The following is a 27,939-nucleotide window of genomic DNA, read 5'->3' as shown; positions in this document are numbered from 1 at the left end:
GTAAAGTCCTGACTATAATTTATCACAATTTCACTAAACCTTTGACTTTTTTAGATACCAGATTAGATATTTTATATAGCCAATTTATTCAACTAGAATACAGTTCAATGAGCCACATACAGTGTGCTACATTTAAATTATACAGTATTTTCTCTCTTAATTCTCGATACTTTGATCACTATGTATTAATAGGGCCATTATGCTGACTTGGATCATTGGCCTTTTAATAAATGATCCCAACTAAATAAACAGCTGATCTTAGTCAGTAGCTTCGCAGATCGTCTCACCACCCACACTCATCTTGGATAGCCAAGAGATGTAGTTACTGATCTCGTATTACGTAGTAACTGGCCTACTTTAAACTGTGAGCTAGGAAATATTTACTCAGGGACGCCGCAAAAAATGGGCCCTATGAGCCTTGGCCCAGAGGTGCAAGAGGTTTTAGGTTTGTTAGGAGCACAAGGAAGAGAAAAAGGAAGGGTAGGTGGAGAGGGGCACAACTATCTTTTGGGCCGACAGCGCATCACATGCAAACCACAAGCCTGTAATTACTTCAACTTATATACAGATTTCAAGTAAGAAATAACTGCAAACATATATTAATTAAAAACATATGTGTACGGTATTGAAATTAGTAGATTTTCAAGCTCAAAGACGCCAACTCTATGATTTATCTGCAAAAGTGAAATATATCTTCGCGTGAACTTGCAGCTGACATATCTATTTACGTTCCGAGACAGCTCGGAGGGATGAATAGGAAGGAGATGTGAATGGAAGCCATTTGCGCACGGACGGAATCCTAGCAATAAAGCATGTGGCAATATTGAGCTCTCAGCTGAGCCAGCAGACTATTGTCAGTTCTAGCTGTCAATACTGATATCCGTAGTGTAAACGATGTTTGATGGCGGCTTTTATCCTTCAATTTGAATCTACTTACTTTTAGGAAGTCTGGAGTTTGCTATTCCAAATCTTGTATGAAACATGGACGTGGCTGGTATAGAGGTAATGGAACTTCTCTCAAGAAGGTCTGGGTTCAAATCCTGTTGAATACAAATGGATATTAGCTATATGAATTAACCATATAATTTGTAGCACACTATGGTATAGGTCTATCCGCAAAACATTTAAGATTCTAAAGCAAAAGGATCTTTCTCTCTACTGTAAAACTCCCTCCTCTTAAGAGGGTTCCATCCGCCCGCTGTTTACCATGTAAACATGGTCCTACAATAAGAACCTCCTGGCATTATTATAGTGTTTATCGAGTTGAAACTGTAAAAAATTAACAAAGATCTTAACTATGCACTGGCTGAACTGAAACTTCGTAATTGTTTACAAAATTTCATTTGGAAAATCCATAAAAGTAGGCCTAGTCTTTTTCATGCGATTTTAGCTTCTAAATAATAGTTAAAACATTATTTTGGCTCCACCCATTGCAAGTTCTGATATGTTAAGAGCACAAAAACAAGCACACAATCATTGGAAACAAATTTGTTTTAGAATTTTGGGAGCTTGTACCATAGATGCATTAGAACCTGGTAGAACCCTCTTAACGTCAACAACACTTATTATTTAGTATGAAGTACAAGTTTTAAAAGTAATCTCCAATTCTCAGCTTATTTTCAAGAGTAAAAACATGATTTTGCTATAGGCCCTACATTAGTGACAAAATATAATTAAACAAAACATTAGACCGAAGATTGTAGTAGTGGTCACTTGTGAATGAAAAGCAAATAAAGAACACATATTTACCAATTGAATTTCGGTTACATGAAAAGAGTCAGTTGGTCAGGGACAATTGAAGATTGAAAAGTTGATTGGGAATCAAATAAGCACATAAAACATTGATAGATATGGGATTCAGGGTTGCAAAAGATATTTTTTTGCAGGGGAGTTATAAAGCTGAAAAGTATTTTCATTATTCTTTTTCATCTTACTTACATTCGCCTCTCCTCTGAATGCCTACCCATCCGATCCAGATTGAGTTGAATCATGAATGTGAGCTAGAAATTAATGGTGAATGACTAAATTAAATTTACAGCTTTATATCTTAAACCAAAATAATTAATTACATCCTGTTACCATTAGCTCATATAGGTACTGAAAAATAAGTTCTTAGCTAACAGATTTATTTTATCGCTACATTTGTAAATGACGAGGAATTAAAAGCACTGTAGGGATTATTTAATGAGTTGAGTTTTCTCATTTTGTAAGTAAAATAAGACCTTTCACTGCATTCTTTCTGACACCGTTTTGTTCCTTAGTGAAAACTGGAAATTAAAACATAGGCTAACAGTAAAATTAGATAATTTTTAAACCTTTTTACAGTAAACTAACTTACTTGTAAGCATTTTTTAAATGAGAAACAATCTTTTAATAGGTACATCCTTCTAGCTTCAAATTTTGTTCAATAATGAGCACTTATAGTTATACTTTTCTGCACAAATTATGAAGAAGTATATCCTATACTCTTATGAACAATGTATGCTTGTATGTATGCTTACACAAAGATCTTGAAAACGGCATCAATGATTTCCTTCAAATTTTGTAAACAGTTTATTTCTGGCCTAAAAACTTGATTGACGACAGCCACTACCTCAGGAAAATTTGTATTTCACTGCACAACTCATTTGAAAATTTTTAAATTTAACATTGGTTTTATGGGTTGCCAAGTAACTATGTTGGTTTAACAAAATAACAAGAAAAGAGTAAACAAAAGATCATTTGTTAATAACAAGCCATCCTCAGTATACTAGCAAATTATAATATACAGTACAAAGGAAAAAAAACATCAGCTGTTACTATTGATTGAACAAAGATTACACCGAATATTACTCGATATAAGGGAAAATAGTTTTGATCAAATACTTTGATCATTTTACTTGGCTCTCTCCTACCAAAACTTAATCCCCGAAGTACTGAGGCAATTATTAGCAAACTTTATTATAACACAGTTCAACCAATGTTTAATAATATATTTATTTGATATAAATTAGAATGTAAACAAACATGCTGTTTTAATTTAAACAAACTGTGAAAACAATGTTTATGTAGACTATTATTGCCAGGTTAAAATTTCCATTATAACTAGGGTTGCTTTCAGAGAGGTGAAAGCCAGTTGAGCGGAACAAACGTGATTTGATATTTGTATAAGTAACTAAATGTAAAAAAGTCAATAGATGTACTAATGCTGGTTTTATTGTTTAAAATTATAATAATTCAGATTTGTTTTTACTACATCTTGTTATTCAGATACCTCTTCCAAAAGTACATTATGGTAGTTTTGACCAGGAAAATATTATCAGTTAATTTGGTGCAACACAAATAAACAACTCGATCAATTACCTATAACCATAGATAAAACATACTCCCTTAGATAACCTACACTTTACCTTCCTAATCTAACCTTACTTCAAAACACTTAATCTAGTCACGAATACTCATAAACCCCGACCTACCTTCCCCACATGCCTAAATTAGATCAGTGTTCAATCTGCGTTTTATTAATAAGTGTAATAACTTACTGCACCGTCGATGTAATTCAACATAATATAACCTGTGATGTATTATCGGATTAAATATCGATTTCGATTCGGTTCAATATATCGCTTATTAAATCCTGATTTCTAACATTGGCTGTTTCTAATCAGCTGGCAACACAAGGTTCATGGTTTAAAAACGTTTAAAAGAAAAGTCTAGAAAGTTCATAAATACCTTATGATTCTCTTGTTTACATTTTTCTTGTAAACAAAAAACTGTCATATGGCTACTTTAGTCCCATAAGCCTAATGTTAAAATTTGGAAATTTTAAGTTCGTTTTAAATTGCATTAGCATTATCTAATTGAAATTTGTTTGTTTATTAACCATCTCACTATTAGTCTAAGTAATCTTGTTAAGTTTAGCTGAAATGTTTTCTGCCGTTATTGAGTGATGTTGCTTTATTTGTTGCATTGAAGTTGATCCCAAAGAGCTACGCTCGCTTCGCTCAATAAATCAAAACTCCATTGAAACTTAAATAATTAAAGCCAAAATTAGTTGTTAATAAAATGTGAGTTTCCTTTGTGTTTCTTTTAGGTACCAGTATCTAGTGTTACAGTGTGTGTTTGGAACAAAAGGTGCATTCTAAGTCTCAATACCAATTATTAAAAGAGCGTAAATCCTAAGCACATGTTGGACAACTGTTAACAACAGTGTATTCCAATGCAGGTATCAGAAGCCTAAACTGTTCAGAACATTAGTTCATGGTAAAACCTTTTACTGTAGTGATTACAATTCATTTTACAAGTGTACAATTGTTTTCTATTGCAGGAAACAATGTGCGGGGTGGCAAGGAGTGGTGTGGGCTGGACGGGGATGGCGGGGACACAGGCTGCGGGGGTGTCGGGACGGAGGCGGGGGAGGGTTCCGACGCCGGGGACCAGCTGGAGGGGACGGACACAACTCCGGACGACGCTCTTCACCTCCAGAGACGGGTGGGACTCCTCAGTGGGGTGGCTCTAATCGTCGGAACTATGATCGGTAGGTTGTTCACAATTACAATGCCTACCGGTATAAGTTATACTTTTTTGGAGAAGTCAGCAACCTCTTTTAACCATGCATTTGTCATTCCACAGTCCTTGGGTTTATGCATTTAAGGTAAGGGTTAAGTTGGTACAGTAGAGTGAACTGCACGGATAAAATTAAGTGGCGAGCACCGAACGAGAATCCACAACATCGCTGCCATAGTTCTTCAAGATACCGACTGAGCCACCAACTTGCCTAATAGCATTGACTTTTTAGAGTCTGATGTATACTAAATGCAAGTTGCATCCATAGTACAGAACAGGGTCTTATGCAAGATGGTCAAGCTATTGACAACACTGGAAACCTCGTGTATATCGTCATGCAGGTTGTGTCAACTGCTTATGACCCTCGTGAAGGCACTAAAGTTTGATTTACTTATTTGGTACCTACTGTAATTCTTCAGTTAATGCTAAGATAGTACAAGGAAATTTTCAGAAGAATTCCCATTTGTTATGTTCAACACTGTGTGTTTCAGGGTCTGGGATTTTCGTATCGCCGTCTGGCTTGTTGATCCGCACGGGATCGGTCGGGATGAGTTTCGTCATCTGGATAGCATGCGGCGTCTTGTCGCTTTTAGGTAGGTCAATAGACAAGACGGGACATTCATTCTTCCTTCAACAATACAAACATAATTGTACTGGACATCATCAAACTTAGGGTCCACCAATAGTAAAAGACTTTTCATGCTCCTACAAATTAAGTGGTGCTAAATTAAATCCACAATGGAAAAAAAAGAATCAGCTGATGTCTTGTATATCATTTTGTTTTAAATATAAATCTGGGGATATGTGGTGTCTATTGGTGAAAAAAAACTCTATAGAACAGCCAATAGAGTTGAGAATGTTGAGAATATTAATAGGTTGTTGATGCTATTGGTTTTATTTTTTACATTTTAATCAGAAAAATGGATTACACAATCTTGTTAGGGTAAAACTTGTTCATTGATAGATAGCAAAAACTATAGGCCATGCGCTATTGGAAGATATCTCCCATGTCCTTACTCCAAATTGTGGAAGAATAAGGTGTTAAAATTTCATATATCATATTTTTTTGTTTCATTTTTTTCACAAATTGTATGGTTTTTTTTGGGTTTGTTAATTTCAATTAGAAAACGCACACTTTTCTCTTTTAGTATAATTGTGCTTGCACCAATAATTATAATTCTTTTTTATGTGTAAATTATGGTCATAATGTACTATAAATCTACTAAGGATGCAAGAAGTTTACATATAACTTTTTTTGGTTCGCAATAGATTGGAACACTTGCTGTATCCAATATTTAATAGCGCTATTTACTCTATATTATTCATTTATGTACGTTATATGTATAGCAGACATAGGCTAGTTTCTTATCCCACTTTGGAATAATGTTAAATAGGAAAAAATCATACACCTATTGAAAAATTACTTCCTCAAATTCACACTCCAATTTCACAACCTCTATAAAAAGCATGCAAGGATTGATGCCAATTTGGACTTGTCTTCATTCATTGCACGTGTTGCTTTTGACAACTCGTGATCCTGACTAAACTATTTCTATTTTTGTCAAATGTAGCCTAACTGAAAATATTTTAGGTCCTATTCATTTACAAAAAATGATGATTAAATGTGAAATTGTGATTTTGTTTTCTGGTATTAAATTAATGTAAACAATATTCTTATTCTCAAATTTGAGTTTTTGTACAGGTTATGGAGGAAGAGACTTGTACGAATTTTACTTGTTGAAGTAAAGTATTTTTAATTTACATCTCTAATTTACAATGATGTCAAAGCCCAACAAAATGGATAGTAATAATTTTGATTGTGAATCTGAACGTTTTAAAACCGAATTAACTTCTCGGAACAAAAAGTGAAGAGAGCTGTCGAGTGTTGAGTGTTAAGTGATGATGTGCCTTACATTGACTTAGTTAACCCTAGGTCAGCGCAGCACTCGGGTATCACGTGATGTCTCCGGCCATTTAATTCCGATCCTTGACTCTCAGTTTGTCTTTGTCTCGCAATGAACTTATTAACAGAAACATACCATTGAAAATAACATCATTTTTGTTCTTTGGTAAAAATGTCCTCAGAAAATTCAGTACTTACTCTTAAAATAAATTCAAATATACTTTTTGTTTGAGGCAAACTTAAAAACTTTAAAGGAAAAAGTCTATGAAAACAATTTAGAGTGATGTATAGATGTTTGATATTCAGACAGAAAATTCTAGATGAAATGTACCATTGAGAAAAATAAAATCATTTTTGTTAAATTTAGTAGGATTTTTGGGAAACATCACACTTTAAGGTAATACAGTTTAAGGTATTTAAATATTTAAAACAATAAATCAATAAAATATAAGTATTTATTTGAGGCAAGTTAAAAAAAAATATTCAAAACATGACTTTCTCCTAAAGGGATACCGGTATATAAAGTCTAGATGTGTATATAGACTGAACAGTCAAGATTGAAACACTGAGTTGAATAGAAACTTTGACTATTGATACAACTTCAGTATCCATTAGTTAATGATAGAAGCCAAACTAGTGAAAAAAAGAATTCAGTTAACCAAACAGCACCTGTGCGAAATTGATCTGGAAACCATCATCCTCCATGTGCAGCTAAAATTTATTTCTGATTATTTATAAAATATCCTAAAATTTTTACTACTTGTTTGAATATACATGAAAATGTTCTCAAAATGATTATATCAAGTTTTTTATGATTTTTAAGAGATGAATATCCACATGTTTCTAATAATGCTATTAGGAATTGTAGATTAAATACAAGGGCAGCTTTTTAAATAATGCGCATAAATTCGTAGTTCGCTTGTACACCCCAACGACATTCATCGCCAAAGGACTGAAGGCTATGGCACTAATGTAATGAGTGAGGGTAAAGTGCAGAAATAGGCTAGGGAGTCCAAACATGGCCGTGAAAATGTTTATTTTGGAAGATATTGTGTTTTTTGTGGATTCTCACAGAAGACCACAAAGGAAAAGGATTTCACGGCCATTTTTACACTCCATAACCCATTTTCACACATGAATATACACCAGAACAGGCTACAGATTCCATTAAGGATATGGAAGCAGAGCCGGCGAGAGCCATAACAGGCCCCTGGGCTGAGCGATCGCGGGCCCTCTATTTTCCTGATTAAGTGTCCAGCCGCCTCCGTGCCGTTTTGTTATACATATAACAATATACTATTATACTAACATTTTTATTTTTTACTTAAGCAGATTACATGTACAGAAAAGATTTATCATTTGACCGGACCGGGCCCCTTCAGAACCCAGGGCCCCGGGGCTCTGGCCATCTAACCGGCCCTATGTGGATGTCTACTTGCTCCTCCTTTTACCTCCTAGCCTCAGATGCCTGACTGGGGTACCTACTAAGGGATTGAGATCGGGAATAAAACAGAAACTTTCATTTCATGGTCCAATTTCCCAAAGTAAAAGCAAAAGCCAATCAATTGACAGTTAGGTAATTCATAGGAGAAGCATACAGAGTTACAGACTCACAAATGTTCGAATTTATACATATAGATTTATATCAAAGCTGTTGGGGCAACTCTTTACAAAACCTGTCTAATGGCCTTCATCCAAATTTTGTGCGCATGATGTTGTACTTACAGGCAATAATTGTAAATCACAAAACAAAATGCAATTAACATTAATGGGGTGATTATAAAGAAGTAATTGGAGTAGTTTGAGAGTATAATGTTTGTTGTGTGGGTGCCGTGCCAAGTTACCTGGCATTGGATATATTAGTTTGGCACGACACAGCTTCATATCGATGCTGCATTCCTTGCCTTTGTCTAAGGATGGTTTACCTCTGTGTGTCTACATTCCAAAGTAGGAATAATTTACCTTGAATTTGCTTTTGAAAATAACCGATTGCAAAAAATTTATAATTTGAAGAACATATTTAAATTTGAGTTCTGGATTCAGCTTTTTAAAAGGGGATCTCAATTTTGTTTGATTTATGTCTTGTTCAAGGTATATAAACATTGCCAGAAAATAATCTTTCCAGATTATATTCTATTATTCCTGATTCTTGTTACCTAAACTCTTAAAACAAGCTAGTTGTAGTTTATGGTGTTTGCCTGGTAGGAACGGCGTTTTCACAAAGCTTTTTACTCAGTATTAATGGGCTATCCATTTTATTCCGAGATTATGGTGAGCGCTACTGCAGTGAAAAATTTACAATCACACCACTTTTGCCAATTCAATTTTGAAAAAAAACTTAGTTGTAGCTTATTGTTTTTTCAAAGCTGAACCCAACTGTTTATTATCATTGTGTTTTTAATGCACGGTTCTAAAAAAGAAACAACTTATCTCAGTCAGTAAAAAACCTATAAAGTTTATCTCACACCATTCCACATCCACACTCACTCATCGCCTACACCCTGGTTTTCATAAAATATCACTAAAATATTCTAGCTGTCTTAATTAAATTATTAAAAGACACTACCAACAACAATATTACTTGGTTTGATCATAAACCGGTACACTTGCAATGATTATGTTTCTCAATTAATGCTCCAATGTTAAAATTGTGGACGCTCTGGTCTAGACCCCTAGGGGCAGAGTGCAGGGCTTTGGTCCCTGAAAACCCAGGTTCGAATCCCGCCAGATGCAAACGGCTGTAGCTATATGATTATACGGGAACCCTGTAGGTCTAGCTTGAAGTAATGTGTAAAAACAGTTCTAGGGTATATCTTAGGGTCCTAGGATGTAGAGGTGGAACAAAAAGTTTGTAAAGGCTATTTACGTGTAGCAATAAATCTTCCCAACCTGTTTTGTCGACACCCTATTTTTTACAAGTCAGAAATAAGACAACAGAGATTGAAAGAGATGCGTAAATGAAGCAGACCCGTGTAGAACAGCAGCTATTCTCGTGCTGGCTGATACTGCTGGCAATGTTTGTCCATCGCACACGCTTGATGATCCGTGACCTTACAACGGACCTGATAAACAATACCTTGTACTACATTTATAATTGTACACGATAATACAATTGTATAGGTTTTCTCGCCTCGATCAAATTGATCTTTGTTTTACTACCACACTTGTTTACACCATTAAAAACAAGAATCGATAGTCTTAGATTTGTTAACAAAAATGTTTACACAAAATGATGTTTTCTTATGGATATTCTTCATGGTAGGTTAGGATTAGTTACTGTCCAAGGGGGAAAAGGCCTCCGAAGCTGCATATGAGAATGAACGAAGACAATTCCATGCCTACGGCTTTCTTAATGGTAATCAAAGCTATTGTCTTCGGAAAAAAGTTAAATTTACAAGTGAGATAAGCATGTAAAAATACAAGAAAGCACAGGTGATGTCTTCAACTCCAGCTGATTCTTTTTCAACCTAGGAATAAAAATAACTACTCTATTACACTACTTACTCTATTACAAACCATGTCTCCAAAACAGCTGTTTTCTGCAGCAAATAATTTATTTGTTTCCTCGTTAAAAACTCTTAACCTAACCAACCAAAAATATTTTACCTCTTCAGGTGCACTGGCCTACGCTGAGCTGGGAACTATGAACACGAGTTGTGGTGCCGAATACGCGTACTTCATGGACGCGTTCGGTCCACTTCCAGCATTCCTGTTCTCTTGGGTATCCACACTGGTGCTCAAACCCTCTCAGATGGCCATCATCTGCCTCAGCTTCGCCAAGTACGCTGTTGAAGCCTTCGTCTCCGAGTGTGAACCACCCGACACTGTCGTTAAACTGGTCTCTGTACTGTCTATATGTAAGTTTGCGGAAAAAAACATTTCATTCATTTATTACTTTATACAGGAAATATTTTAGTTTATTCTTTAGTTAAAGAAAATTTAGTTTGATTTAATAGAACTAAACAGCTGATCTTGGTAACAAAGCTACACAGGTTATCTATCTATATTATTAATGTGCTGCATGAAACTTTGTGAACAATAAGGCTTTTTGTTTTAAGATTCAACCCCACATATTACATACCAAATTGTTCATCTAGGTGTGTAGATTTGCAAACTGACCTTAAATTTTTGAAAAAGTCCCTTCACTGTTTGTTCCTCGTTATTGAACCTACTTAAACTATCTGACATACGACTGTCTTTGATACCTGGGCTTTTAATACATGGTCATGGCTATAGAAACAGCTGATTTTGGACTTCTAATTAATGTGTTCAATTTCTTTTTGAGTACTGGACAATGAGTTAATGTTAATTGGCAATCAAAATTGTATGTTTTATTTAAATTTTTTTATTTTAGTGGTGATCATGTACATCAACTGCTACAGTGTGAACCTGGCGACCGGAGTTATGAACGCGTTCACAGCTGCAAAGCTGATCGCCATCCTCATAGTCATTATTGGAGGCGCATGGAAACTACTAGAAGGTGTGTTTCATTGTTGACTAGACTGTACACCACTACTGTAACAGTGAAATATAGATAAAGCTATATTGCTATATATGTGTACTGCTCGCATCGTAAGACCTTTGGGGTTGTAGGAGCTATGAATGTATGAGGACGGAGGAGTTGATGAACTGTGTCTTATGCAGCATGTTAAAAGAATCCGAAAATGTATTTGTATGCATGAAGTGCCTAAAACATGGTGTGTATAAGTACACTCAGTGGTGGCAACATGGTTGTCTGTACCCGTTACAGTGTAAAGTTACACCACATGAAAGCAGCACGTGAATCATTGGTACAATACTTGATCCTCCGCAGAGAGGGTCAGACAATACAAGGTAAGGACCTTTCCCTAAAAAAAAAAAACACTTTCAAAATGCCAAAGGCCCAAAATAAAACACAAAGATATGGTCAGATAACCAAAGACGAGATAATTAAGACTCTGTATTATGCAATGGTGATATAAATCTTTCTTCTAACAAAGTTTGACTAGACTTGTCTGAATGATTTTGGGAAAGATTATACCGTCTAAAAAACAAACACGGCATATTTATCACGGTTACTTCACTCTAAATTAACAGGCTGTTTAGATAAACAAGGTGGTTAAAATTTAGAATATAGTGGTAAGTTAATTTGTTTCTTGTTTATATTGTAAATTTTAAAAGTTGCATTAAAATTATCAAAAAACGTTTTCTTCAGACAATTCAGATTAAAACAATTAACATTTGAAATTCCAATGTAGAAAGAAAGTATTACATGATACTTACGCTGTAAAGGAAGCTGGCAATTCAACCAAGGGTAGTAAACCGTTAGTGCTGATAGGGGATGTGGGGGGCAAGTTGCAAGTTATAGCCCATTAGGGGGAAGGGGGGGAAGTAAGTGGTTGGAGCAATGACCAGGTCACCTTCTTACTCTCTCCCTCTTTCTCTCTTGTGTAACAGATTTTCTTTCTCGCTAGAGTGACCTGATTTTTATCTTTAAAAAAAGTTTCACCTTTCAAATGAACAAAATATTGCTTACCTCATGAACAATTTGTTATCAAATTAAGATGAGTCACTTGATAACTCAAACATTTTTTCATAGTTTATTAATAGGGTGGGTAAAAAAAGTTAATAATTTTTTTGAGTTGTAATACCTTGGAAAAGTTGCTACGCCTTTACTTTAAGAACACAAGGATGTATCACACATCAAGGGTAATATAACTAAATCTTCACTCACCACTATTTATGTCACCATTACTTAACAAAGACGGTAACACAGGTTTCGCTGAACACGGGTGTAAAGGTTTACAAGTCAGTGTAATGGGGGTTGTACTACACCTCTCACCCTACTAGTGCAGTAGACGATTGTGTGTGATTTTAAAACGGTTTTTCCAGTCAGAAACACAATCGTAGATTAAGGATTAAAATCACATCTCGATCAGGTTTGGTGTTTAACTCATGAGGAGTTAATATGTACGTAACAGGGCTTGATAGGACACCACACCTACAATAAACCATGGATGGTTCCTAAATTGATGGGAAGGGTTGATTGTTCAAAAGTTGCTCCCTCTGATGATGCATTTTGCTACCTTTTATCTATCCTCATACAGGTGGGTTCACCACAAACAGCTTATTTAACAATAAAATACATTGTTGTGTTCATATGATGGAGAAAATACATGATAATATAGGTATACGAGTTGTTCCTCAGGTTCAAATGATTGAATTTTCACTCTTACGTCTTTCCAGGTAATACACAAAATCTAGAACAGCCGTTCCAAGGGACGACTTCGTCCATTGGCAACATCGCAACAGCCTTCTACACCGGGCTGTGGGCGTACGACGGCTGGAACAACTTAAACTATGTCACGGAAGAAATAAAAAATCCATCAAAGTAAGTGCTGTAACAATTATTCATTTACAATATATATATGTCCACACAAGTACAGTAGAGTCAAGATTATCCAACCTAAACTAACTACGACAAGATATGTTAAGCAGTCAGGTCAGATAACAAAGGAAATAGAAAAAAACACACTGTTAACATGTTAAAAATAATCAAATGAGTGTTTCTCCATTAAAAAAACCTATACATGATTTAAAGTTTGTTTTCACTAAAACAACCATCTTCCTCAGCCACAAAAAATAACTGACACATCCACTTAGCCATTGGTTTTAAATAGCACTGAAACTAGTTAAGGAAAGCAGAGGGGAATGCAGAATGCAGTTATAAGGAGTTGACAAACTGCAGTGACCTAAAGCATAACGTGAATTTTCTGAGTTTGGGTGGTAAAAGGGGTTTTCTTGGCTTAACCGCTATATTGTATAGTCATACCTTACAATTTCACAGTGCTTGATCATCCGCAGGGGGTCGAAGAATACAGAATGTTGGATATAAATGAACATTGAATAATTGAGGCTCTACTGAAGTATATCACTTCATTGATATTTTTCATTTACTTATACAAATGAGTAAATAGGTAGTTGTATTTTTTCTTAGTTCAACTCATTAATATTTCTTTTCCTAACTTATGCTGGTTTTCCACACAGGAATCTTCCTAGAGCAATAATCATCGGCATCCCACTAGTGACGGTCTGTTACGTGCTGATAAACATCTCATACTTAGCCGTAATGTCTGCGGCAGAAATGGTCGAGTCAGAGGCGGTTGCTGTTGTAAGTATTCATTTATTTTTCTTACAGTTGCCTAAAAAGAACCATTTCTGTGCAGGTTGAATCTTAAAAAAAATTAATTCTGCATTCTTTCATTTTGCCACACTATCTTGTTTTACTTTGCCTTACTCAAGTTTTTTATTCTACAAACAAAAAAAGATAAACATGCAACAACCAGATGAGGTTAAACAACAATTTGGCCACAATGGCTATAAGACTTGTTGATCAGCTGTTGCACTGACATTGTTTACATTTAGAATAAGACAACTGGATTTTAATTGTAGAATAAGGCATCAGAGTACAATATTTAACTGTTGAAATATTTGATAATCTCATTAGTGAAATTGTTGTGAGACAGTTTATTTCATAACACCTGTTAATTTCTATTAATTATTATCATATGTTTATTTGTTATTCTATGTTTGTATAAAGGTAAATAAAGTTAGTTGAGTTTGAGTTATGACATAAAACAGTGCATTCACTTAATTCTTAGTCAAATAGTACATGGTGGCAGCGGTTTAGAGCTATGCCTCAGAAGAGAAATCCAAGAAGGAAACAATCTGACTATGAAGATAATGAAAATGAAAGAAGCAGAGAAAATGAATACAACAATTCAACTAAGAAGTCAATCATTGTATCAAACACTCATTCAGTAATTCAACCTCCAGCTAGTTTCTCCTTTGTACCAGCAGATTGGCCAAGATGGAAAACACGATTTCAAAGATATCGGTCAGCATCTGGGCTATCTGAAGAGTCTGAGAACAAACAAATCAACACTCTTATATACACATTAGGTGAGAAAGCTGATGAGATTTTTGCATCTTTTAATTTAGCAACCGAATCAACGCTAACATTTGAAGAAGTCTTAGATTTACAGGGTTGCCACCAAAGTGAGATAAAAAAATTCATGCATAATTCAAGGTTTTCATTGGTAGTTTTGAAAAATTCATGGGGTATATGCTCGCACAATTTCACCATAAAAGAGTGTTGCCTAGTTCAGAATTGTACATTAATTTATCTACAATATATAGTTTTGTGTGCTACTATCAAATAAAACACATTTCATGCGTTTATTTTAGAGTTAAAAATAAGAATTTAATATAATTTATCCAGTCTAAAAAAAGTAAAATCGCAGATGAAAAAGGATATTAATAAAAATCTTGTGTGTGATAATACGATGTAATTATTTAAAAAATTGAAACATCTGATTTAACAACATCATAGGCCTAATGATAAATTCAAACGTTAGAAGAAATAATAAATAAAAAAATAAGTCGGATTGGTAGTTAGGTCTAGGCCTAACCTAAAAAACATTGCATCTAAACATAAAAGGTTTAACTTAGTTAAGTTAATCCAGCAATGGCCTACAACTTTACTGTCTAAACATCAAATTAAGATAATAGGCTACTATAAAAAGAAATGTTAAGAACATGATCAAGAAACGGTTATCTTAGTAATGGGCCATATCTAGGCCTACTAAAACGCACATGCAATTTATTACTTTATACAGTAACACAGTAGGCTAGCCTACAACATTGTAATCCAAAGCTGAATCTAGGCTAAGTTAGGCCTGAACCAACTTTTATTTATTGAGAAGATTAAAGGTTACCGACTGACTGATAATAACACTCTAAAAAGGTAAGATTATGTAAATAAATATTTAGTTAAAGCTAAGAACGAAACAAAAGTTATGGAATGTATGTAAGTTTAGACATAGGCTAACTTACATTAAGTAATAAAAAAATAATTAATTACATTACAGAAAAGGTTAAAATAAACTTAGTTAGGAGGATGTTTCTTCAGATTGGATCAGTTTATATATTATTATTTGCCTACACAGGTTTAAATCACAGTTAAAACAATTATTTAATTAAATTTACATCTCATTAGTTAGATTCGTATTGACTGAAAACACCTAGTTAATGCTTCAACAAAACATTTACATTTACCTTCCTCAGAACGAAATCACCATTTTTCAGCACAACATTGACTTCTTGCAACTTAGGCCCAAAAAAATAAACTTAATCTCACGTTGTAACACATTTACTAAACACTGACAGTAGTTTGAAATGACGACATATTTGACCAAAACAAACACAGCAGACGATTAAGTTCCAGCCGGCGCAAGCCATTTTGACCTTTATGGCAAGGCAAGGTACTTCTTATTTTAACGTTGTAAAGTATCGGAAGTATAATATATCAATAATAAAAAATATTTAATTTGAACACTTGTTCCACTGAGTGTTGGGTAATCAATTATAAGAAGCACAAAACGGAATCACGAGTGCAACAAGTGATCACTGTCCAGTGTCCACCACTACTTCAAACGTTTGACTCGTTTCTAAGTTTCAGATCACTCAGATCAGTTTAAAACTTTTAGGTTATGGTTACTCTGAATTTCCTTCCACACGAACACTAGAGTAGCAGTAGAGAGTAGAGAATGAGAGCGAGCATCAATCCCGATTGTCGATGTTTTCGAAACATCGATGTCTTTTCTATCGATGTTCGAAGTTATTTGTTTACATCGATGGTAGATTACCGAACCGATGATTTGATTTGTTACATCGGTCTTTTAGGCCAACAAAAGTAATGAAATATTGATGTTTTCCGTAACTGAATTGTATTGGTTTTAGGTTAATTGGCTGTTACAGTGCAGAGAACAGACGAGAAACTCGGAACAAACATCGATGTGATCGATGTTTTAGCTCCGAAAGCATCGATTTTATCGGTAGATCGGTACTCGGTAGAGATGGGCGTTATAACATAACAGGATGAATAACAATTGTGTGTTGCGGCCACGGCAACGTTATCGCGGCAACACGTTGCGGAGAACTCCCTGTTATTATAATAACGTATCTATCTACACAATGTTGCAGGAAAGCCGCGCGGACAACGAAAACGAAAACATGCATTGCCATTAGTGCCGTTGCCGCAACGCTACCAGAGCAACGATAACTTCTGAAACGAACTAGAATAACGCATCCTGTCTGGACAACGCGGTAACGCCCGACTCCCGACTACAACTGAAAACTGAACTGATCAACCGAGAACCGACAATGATAACTGAACGCCGCAACACCGACCGGCGGACAACGGTTTATAGCGGCAACGAGTGAGTTGGCAATCGTTATTGAAATAACAGGTTGCCGCAACACGTTATTGGGCAGTGCGTTATCGTTATAACCGTTGCCGGAAAACAACGATAATTCCCATCTCTAGACTACTCGGCAGACGTCGGTTACGATCGGATTTGACCTTGAATAAACTACGCAATCGTTTCTGTTCGTGGCATGGCAACAAAACTTTTTATCTCGACACTCCCACTTTGACGTTTTATCTCGGTGTTCATTTCGAGAATGGTTTTAATACGGAGTATTTGATTCAGCACATTTAGGGGTTTTGGCTGAATTGTTAATAATGATTTTGAGAATTCATGGTCCAATGACGAAATTCACGCATAATTCACGCACTTTTTCATGGTCACCTAAATTCACGCATAATTCACGCTTTTCAAGGTTTTCATGGCTGGTGGCAACCCTGATTTATTTGACAAACATTTTATTCCACGGAGGAACTTAATTTTTGAAAGAGCAAAGTTTTTGAAGAGACAACAAAAAATTAATGAAACAGTTGAAGAGTTTATAGTTAGTCTCCATTCCTTGGCTAGAACCTGTGACTGGGGTTCACTTAATGATGAAATGGTGTTGATGGTACTAATACTGGGTTTAAATGATGAGAAACTTAGTGATCGCTTGTTGCTAGATCCCGAGATGAATTTAGACAAGGCCATTACAGTAATAAGACATGCAGATAACGTAAAGAAAGAGAAGGCAGATTTATGTGATGAGAAAAGAGTTCAAATTGAAGCAACTACGTCATCGAGTTCAAACCAAAATCAAGGATACCGGTATAGGTTTCGTCAAAAGAAACAAGAATACCCAGCGCAATGTATCTGGTGTGGTTATAAACCGTCTCATCCAAGAAGCACGTGTCCAGCAAAAAGCGCAACATGTAACTTATGCAAAAAGATTGGTCACTTTTCGAAGGTCTGCAGATCTAAAGAAGCACAGGAAGTAACTGATGAAAATGAAGTAAGTGAACTTGGACCTTCAAATAATAAAGTATTCATAGGTACACTTGGGGATGGGTCAAAATGTAAGCCCTGGAAACTAGAATTACTATTTGAGGGAAAGCCACAAACATTTAAAATTGATTCAGGGGCAGATGTAACAGTAATTCCCCCTGGCATAGTTGATCCAAGTAGGATCCAGCCGACTCTAGTTGAGTTGTTTGGGGTTGGTAGAACAAAATTAGAAACTGTAGGTTGTGTTAGAGCTAATATCCAATACAGAGATGTTAAAATAAATCACATGGTATACGTAGTGAAGGGACTCATAACACCCTTGCTTGGTCGTCCAGCAATACAGGACTTGAAAATTTTAACTTTTGTTAATTCAGTTGCAGAGGTAGACAGTGACTTTTTTACCGAATACCATGAAATGTTTAGTGGTCTGGGCGTCATTCCTGATCCCTACACAATAGCACTTAAGGATGGCGCAAAGCCATACGCAATAACCACTCCTAGGACAGTACCTTTACCCCTAATGTGTCAAGTGAAAAAAGAACTAGAAAGTATGGTCCAAAATAATGTAATCACACCAGTTGAGCATGCTACTGAATGGTGCTCAGCAATGGTAGTAGTGCCTAAATCTAATGGAGATGTCCGCATATGTGTTGACTTAACAAAGTTGAATGAATCCATCCAGCGGTCTTATCATCCGATTCCCAAAATTGAAACGTCTCTGAGCTCAATTTCAGGAGCAAAATGGTTTTCAAAACTTGATGCAAACAGTGGTTTTTGGCAAGTCCCCTTAAATGTAAATTCCCAGGATCTAACTACTTTCCTTACCCCTTTTGGACGTTTTAAATTTCTCAAACTTCCATTTGGAATCACATCAGCACCTGAACATTTTCAGAAATGCATGAACAAAATCTTAGACAACCAGTCAAATGTCGCAGTCCATATGGACGATATTCTGATTTGGGGCAACTCTTTCTCAAGTTCAAGATGATGGTTCTATACGACCAGTATCATTTGCATCCCGAAGCCTTCTTCCTTCTGAAAAAAACGATGCAAACTTCGAGAGGGAGGCTACAGCTGTTGCTTGGGCATGTGAAAAGTTTCAAGAATTTATTATTGGCAAGAGAATAACAATACAAACAGATCACAAACCACTGCTTCAAATTTTGAAGTCCAAACATCTTGATGAATTGTCTCCAAGAATTCGAAGAATTCGATTGCGTCTCATGAGATATGATTTTTCAATTACTTATATTCCTGGAAAGCAGCTTCTAGTTCCTGATGCTCTTTCAAGAGCACCTCTCCCATTTTCAGGTACTGATGACCGTGAGTTAGAAGAAGAAACTCAAGCGTTTGTTCAAATGGTTTTGTCATCCATCGATATAAACGACTGCATAGTTGCTAAAGTATTGGAGGAACAAAATAAAGATCCGACTTTACGTGAACTGAAAAAAATAATCATCCAAGGTTGGCCTTCTAAGACATCATTGCGAGATGACCTAAAACCGTACAATTCAGTTAAGGATGAGCTAAGTGTTGATAACGAGATGATACTACGAGGTTCAAGACTTGTAATTCCGCCAGCTCTGCAGTCTTGGGCACTTCAAAGAGTACATGAAGGTCACTTTGGAATCACCAAGTGTCGTTTACGTGCAAAAGAGTCAGTCTGGTGGCCAGGAATTTCTTCAGCCATTGAAAGTATGGTGAAATCATGCCCTACTTGTATTAAACATTCAAGGAACAGTCATGAACCATTGCTTCCCACACAATTCCCTGACAGGCCATGGAAAACACTTGCGATGGATTTGTTCAAACTTGAAGGCATTTGGTTTTTGACTGTGACAGATTATTACTCCAGATATTTTGAGATAGCTGAATTAGAGTCATTAACATCACGAGAAGTAATAATGAGATGCAAAGCCTTTTTCTGTCGACACGGCATTCCAGAAGAAATTAGGTCTGACTGTGGGTCTCAATTTCAAGTCCTTGAAAATTCAGATTTCAAGACATTTTCCAAAGTTTATGGCTTCAAGCATGTAACAAGTAGCCCAAAATTTTCCCAAAGCAATGGAGAGGCTGAAGCGGCAGTGAAAATCGCCAAAATGATTCTAAAGAAAAATGTGGAAGACCCTTATTTAGCGCTTCTAGCCTATCGAACGACACCCCTCTGGAATGGGTTCAGTCCCTCTCAGCTTCTTATGAACAGGCGATTACGGAGCACATTGCCTCAGACAGGACATTTGCTTTGTGGAAAACCAGATCTAAAGGATCTTAAAGGGAGAGAAGAAAGATATCGTGAGAAGTACAAACACAACTATGATAGAAGGCACAAAGTGCAAACTCTCAATCCTCTTCATATAGGAGACCCAGTTTGGATTGTGGACCTTAGAAGACATGGCAAGATTGTGAAAATCCTGGACAGCCCTCGTTCATATATTGTTGAAACTGATAAGAGGAATGTGAGAAGAAATCGATTCCACCTCAAACTTGCCCCTTATTTAAGAGAGGAAAACAGTGAACAAAATTTGTCAGCAAATACACATCAAACAGAACCATACAACCGTCCAAAGAGAAACATACAAAAACCAAGCTGGTTGAAGAACTTTCAAACTTAAAAGGGAGGATGTTGTGAGACAGTTTATTTCATAACACCTGTTAATTTCTATTAATTATTATCATATGTTTATTTGTTATTCTATGTTTGTATAAAGGTAAATAAAGTTAGTTGAGTTTGAGTTATGACATAAAACAGTGCATTCACTTAATTCTTAGTCAAATAGTACAGAAATCAAAATATTTTGCAGACTTTTGGCAACCGAATCCTCGGCCTCATGGCATGGCTGATGCCTTTGTCCGTCACAATTTCAACGTTCGGCTCAGCCAACGGAACTCTCTTTGCAGCTGGAAGGTAATGAATTGAAATTGCATCCCTCAGTTGATTAAAGCAAGGTTCAATCGCAACTCCACTAAGATTGTATGGCGTGCTGGTAAATTTTTGGCCATTTACCATTTGGTAAATGGTATGATATTTTTAAAGAATGAGTATCTTTTTACATCTGTGTTTATTGTATCTAGTCTGTCATTCTACATGGACTATGCATTTTCAGACCTAAAACATATGTGTTAATGAAAGCAAATTTACCACAACTATTTTCAACCATGGTACTCTTTCTTTCCTGTGTAACCATCGTTGTCTTGTATTTGTAATTTTTTATAACAAAAACTAGCTGACCCGGCGAACTTCGTATCGCCTAAGTTATAGGTTTCCCCTAAGACAGACCGATGGAAAGAAAGTACCGTTGCGTTTAATTTTCAAGATGATCTCGTTCGCATCGCTCAATCACGTCCTGGTTGAAGTTCGTTCGCTACGCTCACTCACCTTTGGGTTGGAGCTCGTTCGCTACGCTCACTCACCTTTAGGTTGGAGCTCGTTCGCTGCGCTCACTTGCCTTCAGGTTAGCTCGTTCGCTACGCTAACTCGCCTCCAGGTTGAAGTTCGTTCGCTACGCTCACTCACCTTTGGGTTGGAGCTCGTTCGCTACGCTCACTCACCTTTAGGTTGGAGCTCGTTCGCTGCGCTCACTTGCCTTCAGGTTAGCTCGTTCGCTACGCTAACTCGCCTCCAGGTTGAAGTTCGTTCGCTACGCTCACTCACCTTTTGGTTGCAAATTAGCTGTTGTCATAAATAATGTAAAAGAAATAATAGTGCTGCACCCTGTTGGTAATCCTTGTAACTTTAATGCTATTGAACATCATAGAACAGAACCAACTTGTTTAATTGAAACAGCTGTTAAGATTCATTAATTCCATTTCTCATAAGGTTAACATGGGAAACTCCAGAGCCACTGGGGCGGAGCCCTTTTAAGAATTTCGAAACGGGAAATAGTTTACGTCCGATTCGCATACCTACAGAATTTACACACCAAATTTCATAACGATCGGTGAAGTCGTTCCGGAGGAGTTTGCAGACAAACACTGTGACACGAGAATTTTATATATTAGATAATAAAAGATTTCATATCTTCTTGTTCATGACAACAATGTTTTATGTTGCAGACTGTGTTTTGCAGCCAGCAGAGAGGGACATCTGATGGGGGTCCTGTCTTATGTGCATGTAAGGAGGATGACACCTGCCCCTGGACTAATATTCCATGTAAGCATTACAGTTGACGTATGTCCTATATTTAAATATTCCTGGTTCAGTACCTGTATACTAGGAGGGTTTCCAGTTATTTTATTAACATGAAGTAGTCTTTATCTAATGACCTCATTAGTTCAACTGTTTTCATTTCACATGGATTTTGGAGGTTCAAAATTGAATCAATGCTGGATGATCATCAACTATTGACAATGAAGATGTTCCAAAAGCCTCCCCTCTAAATTCTATCGTAAATAATTTGTCTTTTTGAAGTCACTTTACAAAACACTCATATGTCTAGCTATATCTGACACCGGTTTATTGCTGTTCCAGTCACTCATAGCAATAGCAATGGTGCTGTCAGGGACAATCAACTCCTTGATAGACTTCTTCAGCTTCACGGCTTGGATCTTCTACGGAGGAGCGATGTTGGCGTTGATAGTGATGAGGTTCACCAGACCAAACTTCCCCAGGCCCTACAAGGTACAGAGTAGTCTTATTTAGTCTGGGTGCACGGCCGCGCTATGGCCCGTGGTGTAGGGGGGAGTGTTTATTGCTCATTTCAAAAAACATCTGGCCCACTCGGCTCTGGGGTTGTTCAGCTGTCTTCATGGCTAGGCGTGGTGGAGGGAGTTGGTGAAATGTACACAGGACGGCTAGTAGAGACGGAACCGCGCGCCCAGACTGCTTGCACTTACTGTAGGTTACAACTACAAGCAATGTTCTAGAAAAGGATTCTGCAGAGAAAAAATTGTTAGCATTCAAATTCTAACTATATACCAACTAAAGTGATGCTGTGTGTGTATTGACTATCTGTGACAAAAAGGTGCTGGTTTTAGTAGCTCTGTACTGTTAGCAATATTACAAAGGAGGTTATCTTTATTTTTTTTCCTGCTATGAAAAATTATCTCACTTAAAAGTCTTTTGACTAAAGTCTTCATATGTGATATAGGTAGACCGAGGTGTATTTAATGTCTATGATAAAATAGGCGCAGATCTAGTAGCTTTGTTGCTCTATCGTGTATTAGAACTAAGCTGTTCGGCTGCAAATATTCTCAACATTTAAATCAAACAATCTATGTCATGATCCCAAAGGAGACTATTGAGAGTTAAACCTAAACAGTTAACTAATACAAAATATGCTATTCTACATGTTAATTTAAAAAAACGTCTTGCACATCATTAAACCTAATTGTTTTAAATCAATCCTGGAGGCAATGCTGGATATTTTTTTTAAAGTTTGAATGTAATGAAATTATTTTACCAACTGCAAATGTGTCCAGCAGAAACCAAGTTAGAAATCAATATAAAAAATGTTTCTCCATTATGATAACATGGGAGACAGTGACTGCATTCAACACATTCATCATCTTGGTAAATAGGATGTTGCACTATATAGAAAATCAAATAAAAATTAAATTAAATTAAATTAAACAAATTAAATCCAAGAGAATTATTTATGTTAAAGAAGATTAATCAAACGAGAATCTTTTACCGGCCTTCACAAATAAATGACAAATACAGGCCGTAAACTGCAAACTCATAGGCTTTCCACCATCTTCTAACAAAACCAAAATACCCGAAAACGCCAAATAAAAAAGATCAATAAAAAGTCCTGCTTTCCCTGTGTCTAGATTGTGCACGATTCCATGCGCCAAATAGGTTAGCTAGTTCAAATAGATACTAATTTATTTGTTGTAGTCAAACTTCATCAAAATCAGAGTTATTGTGCCTACAGATGGATAAACACAGAACAATTGAACAAAATTGTGTTTTTTCGGCTTCTGAAGACCCTAGAATGACAAAGTACAATTGATGGACTGAGATTTCACATTAAACTCTACAGTAATAGCTATTTTCCTAAAAACACTCCAAGGTTCGATTCTAGGTTCCTTTCCAACAAACCAGGTGAAAAGTACAAACCCCTTAACACTTTCTTCAGTTTAATTACAAATTGGCCTATAAAAGACGCTTATTCAACCAATTCTCTGTTTGCAGGTGCCTATTATCATTCCAGTTTTGGTCCTGGTAATCTCTACGTATCTCGTCATAGCTCCCATCATAGACACACCCCAAGTCGAGTACTTGTACGCGTGTCTCTTCATCATAGCAGGCCTCCTGTTCTACATACCCTTCGTACACTTCAAGTACAACCCAGCCGTCTTAGGTAAGTACCTCTTTTCAAACTCTCTCATTTCCACAGTTAACAGGTACGTACTTGTTTGAATATGTTCGGATTGATTTTGTGATTAGTCCGAAATGTAAATTCCATGTGTTTCGTTTTGAAATCCAGACAATGGGAACAGCACTGTTTGTGGATTGAACAAATGATAGTTTAAAGCTACAAAGTATTAACTATTTATTTAGTTAATGTTTGCGAAAAAGTGGTATTGGGATAGAGCTCTAAAGGGTTTTGAAAGTGATAGGCATCATACGTTAAATTGATTTGTTCTTTAAACTAAATATTGGTTAGGCCTACATAGTTTTTGCTTGGTTTAACGACAAACAAAGATTTGCAGCTTTTAATACTAAGATAACTCAGGGTATCAAAGGTAATTTATAAATCAGGGTTCCTCTACAACAAACGGTAGACTCGTGGTTATCCTAAGCTCAAAGAAAAACAGTCGAGAGAAATTGAAAAAATTAAACTAGATGAGTGTTTTGTGACTCTACATGAAACACAGACATCAATTTTAAAATTATTTCATGTAGGCCAAAACCAAAGGAATCTCTTTGTTTAATGTTTCACTATCGATGTTCAACTATTGATTAAAGGATATTAACATTTTTTTAAAATTTAATTGTTGGTGTGAAAATTAAAGTTTCATTGAGTCCTCTTCAACAGGGGCTTAAAAAAATAAATTATGAAAGTAGGCCTAGGCCTATTTGGGGGAAGTAATTTTTCCTGGTCCCTTTCAATATACTTTTAAGCATAATTATCAGCATCGTCCTAACCAGGAGAACTATCTGTTCAACAAAAATTGCCTTGAATAAACACGAGTCTACTTCTAAAACTAAATGTTTAGAGCTGAGTCAATAAATCCGACATGCTTTATATTTTTATTTGCTCATCCCTCCCATTATATTAAGTTTCTCATTAACTAAGTACGTTGCTGCTACGGTGGTCGAGGTAGTTTAGGTCTAAGTACGTAGTTGTTGTGCTGGCGACAGTTTGCTGGCGACAATTTCCTTTCAGAGTGGCCGATTGTTGTCCGCCTCAGCCAAGTGCGGTGGTTGGCAGCATCGACCTCCTCTGGTAAGTAGGCAGGGATTTCCTCATCGCATTCTAGTTTTCTCACTCCTTCATTTGTTCATTTTCTATTCCTCAGTTGCTTGTGTTTTGTTGTTAAATTATACATTGTGATTACAGCGCAGGGTTTTGCGTCAAGCTGCTTAAGAATGTAAATTTAAATTTTATTTTAAGAATTATCAATCTTAATTTTGAAGATTACACTTAAGATTTGAGTTATTGAATTTGATGGAGACTAGTTATTAATTTAGTTCAACAATGAATTTTAACGTGTTCTGGTATTTGGATAGTTTTTTTTGGAGATTTGTGCGTTTGGACTTGGATATGTAGTTATAGTTAGCATCTCGATTGATACAAGAAAGAGTTTGATTCCCGGTATATCAAAAAAAATTTGAATGGTTTACACATTTTTTTCCTTTAAAAGAATCTGTTTTTTATTCAAAATGCCACTGGTGTAGGAAATAACGATAAAAGAAAGAAAGAAATACAACACTGGAAACAGTTTCTAATTGCACATTTGGAACTTTGGGAGTCCTGGGTTATCGAAAAAGTCAAAATAGTGAGTGACATCTGAAAAATATCTCTAAGAATAGCGATGATATGGTTAAAACAGAGAATAAAAGTAGAAGAGGGTTAGGACCGAGTATCAGGCCCTTTTTTCCGTGCTTTATCGTAATTTATCACAATCACAATCTCATTTGAATGCCCATAAACAAGCCAGGAATGCTTGTTTCACAAAAAAAAAAAACAAAAAAAAAACAGCCTTTTAGCCTGGATTAGCAGGGTTTTACCAAAAATTCAAAAACTTCTTCCAAGTGATCCATTACTTAATTACAAGAGGATATTTGTTAATTCTATTTTTTTTATGAATTGTATGAAAATAAAAGTACCAAAACAATTTCTGTAGAACGCCATGTAAAAAGTTAATCCTCTGGAAGAAATTTAAAAAATAAAAAATTCTTGCACAAGTGTGTTATTTATGTATATACTATTTTAGTAATATGCTTAACCAAAGATAAGTAATATCACTCATAGCTTCTCAGATAGGATTTTCTACAGGAGTTTGGAATCGCCTTCGGTGAGTGTTTAACGAAGATACTACCTGGTAACCTAGAAATAATACTTTGACTGTCCTTACGTTTAACCGGTTTTGTTTTACATCTGCATTTCACGTCCATCCTAATTCCATTTGATCCTATTTCATTAAAAAACCTGACCGCATAGCACAATGCATGCACTGCAATATTTCTCACATTGGTGTGTTTTCTGATGCGACAAGTTTTACGCCGGAACTAATAAACCGGTTCTTTGATTGCAGATAGTGTCACAGTATTCTGTCAACTACTACTAGAGGTGGCCCCTACCCAGAGCGTAGTCTATGATTAATACGTCATCGTCTATCTATGGGTGTCTAATTAAGTTTTATAATAGTTACTCTACAAAAGTGGAAACCGGTTTTGTACAAGATGATTTTCATCGAGGCTGTGCAATTTGAACAATTAAAATTATTTATCAAAGGTGCATTTAATCATGGAACAGGATTTATATTTTATCTAAAAATATATCATTTTTACAAGTGGTAAATTTTTACCCATACGAAGTATAAATTTCATTTTTAAATATTGAAATTTTATCAGTAAAGATTGCGTTGTTGTGACATAAGAAATAATTTTTGTTTACTTAAATGAGCATATTGTTTGACATTTAGAGAACTAACTAGAGATGTAATCTGTGATAACGAAACTAGACTTAAAATTTAGAAGAATTATTCTTTCTAATACAAATAGTTTTGAATCCAACTAAATTGATTCAATGTTATCACCCAATTTTATTACAGTTATTACTTGTTGAATAACAATTTCGCAAAGCTTTCTCATGTTATAGTGCATACTTAACAAAATTTTCTTGAAACTTAGTAGAGAAAAGATATTTTTCAAAGTTTTTCATTGTCTTAAAAGTAAACAAAATAAATTGCTAAAATGAACTTTTAACAAAGCAGTATAAAAAAGATACCAATCAGTGCCAGAAATCTCTCTATCTATTTAATAGATTTATTTTTTTATACCTACCCTCAACATACAGATTTGAATAGCAAGAATGTAGAAATGTTTTTGAATGTACAGGTAAAAAGTAAAAATCAAATAAAAGTATCTTTCTTTTATGTTTTTTAGTTAGCAAAATGAAATAAAAAACGCAAGTCAGGTAAAAAGTACACCTTTTCAAAAATATTTTTTTGACATAAACGGTTCAAAATTTATTCACAGAAGCAGACATATCAGTCTTATTTAAAAATTAGTGAAAGAGGCATTTTTATCGAGCAATTTTACACGTGATTCGGTTAGACAGTATGCTGCGTGAAACGAGGTTAAAGATTACGGATAATTATTAGAAATACCTTACAATATCAATCCAAGCAATGACTATTCTTAGTTAGCCCGTCTATCTATGTCTGTCTTATACTTGTGCTGTCTCTTTTTTGTATCTTTTAGTAAAATATGTCTATTATCTTTGTTTTATGCTCTTGTTGATAAACAGAATAATTGTAATTTTTATAATGCTGTTTTATATCAATCGAATGTAAGAATGTTACCAAACGGTTACTTGGATTTCCCACCGAAATATCCAGAGGGAATTCACAACTAAGTATTGCACTCGGGTAATTAAGTTGTTGGAAGAATTTATTATTTTGTTACACAAGTGTTAAGTTATTTTGAAATAAAAGTTTTGTTAATAAAAATAACATGTGGGTGTATTATTTCAGTTCCTATATGCTCTTTTATTTGCATGTTATTTATATGAGGGACAGAAATAAAAATTCAATTCCATAGCTACCACGGGTACAAAGTATTAAGCCTCAACTGATTCACTAAGTGTA

The 27,939-nt window shown here is 35.5% G+C and overlaps 1 protein-coding gene across 1 annotated transcript; it reads left to right on the top strand.

The window, feature by feature from the left end:
* The first annotated feature begins 402 nt into the window (after positions 1–402).
* Positions 403–27,804, top strand: LOC128993037 (b(0,+)-type amino acid transporter 1-like). Its single transcript, XM_054416791.1, has 12 exons — positions 403–445; positions 4,307–4,516; positions 5,037–5,138; positions 10,063–10,305; positions 10,803–10,928; positions 12,674–12,818; positions 13,475–13,598; positions 20,481–20,584; positions 21,733–21,829; positions 22,148–22,297; positions 23,813–23,981; positions 26,383–27,804. The coding sequence occupies exons 1-12, from the start codon at positions 403–405 to the stop codon at positions 26,448–26,450; spliced, it is 1,581 nt and encodes a 526-aa protein (XP_054272766.1). The 3' UTR covers positions 26,451–27,804.
* The last annotated feature ends 135 nt before the right edge of the window (positions 27,805–27,939 follow it).

This window comes from Macrosteles quadrilineatus, unplaced genomic scaffold, assembly GCF_028750875.1.
Source record: "Macrosteles quadrilineatus isolate MER2022 unplaced genomic scaffold, UCM_ALF_1.0 Scaffold_4__1_contigs__length_99947679, whole genome shotgun sequence".
Classification (NCBI taxonomy): Eukaryota; Metazoa; Arthropoda; class Insecta; order Hemiptera; family Cicadellidae; genus Macrosteles; species Macrosteles quadrilineatus.
Note: the sequence above shows the minus strand (reverse complement) of the source record. Positions and strands in the feature narration are given on the sequence as shown.

What these genes read in the sequence shown, in the direction of transcription:
- LOC128993037 (XM_054416791.1), top strand. Translation starts at nt 403, where the DNA reads ATGGGCCCTATGAGCCTTGGCCCAGAGGTGCAAGAGGTTTTAG. An exon ending in AGAGGTGCAAGAGGTTTTAG is followed by an intron (nt 446 to 4,306) that starts GTTTGTTAGGAG and finishes TTTCTATTGCAG; the next exon opens with GAAACAATGTGCGGGGTGGC. An exon ending in GGTCTCTGTACTGTCTATAT is followed by an intron (nt 10,306 to 10,802) that starts GTAAGTTTGCGG and finishes TTTTTATTTTAG; the next exon opens with TGGTGATCATGTACATCAAC.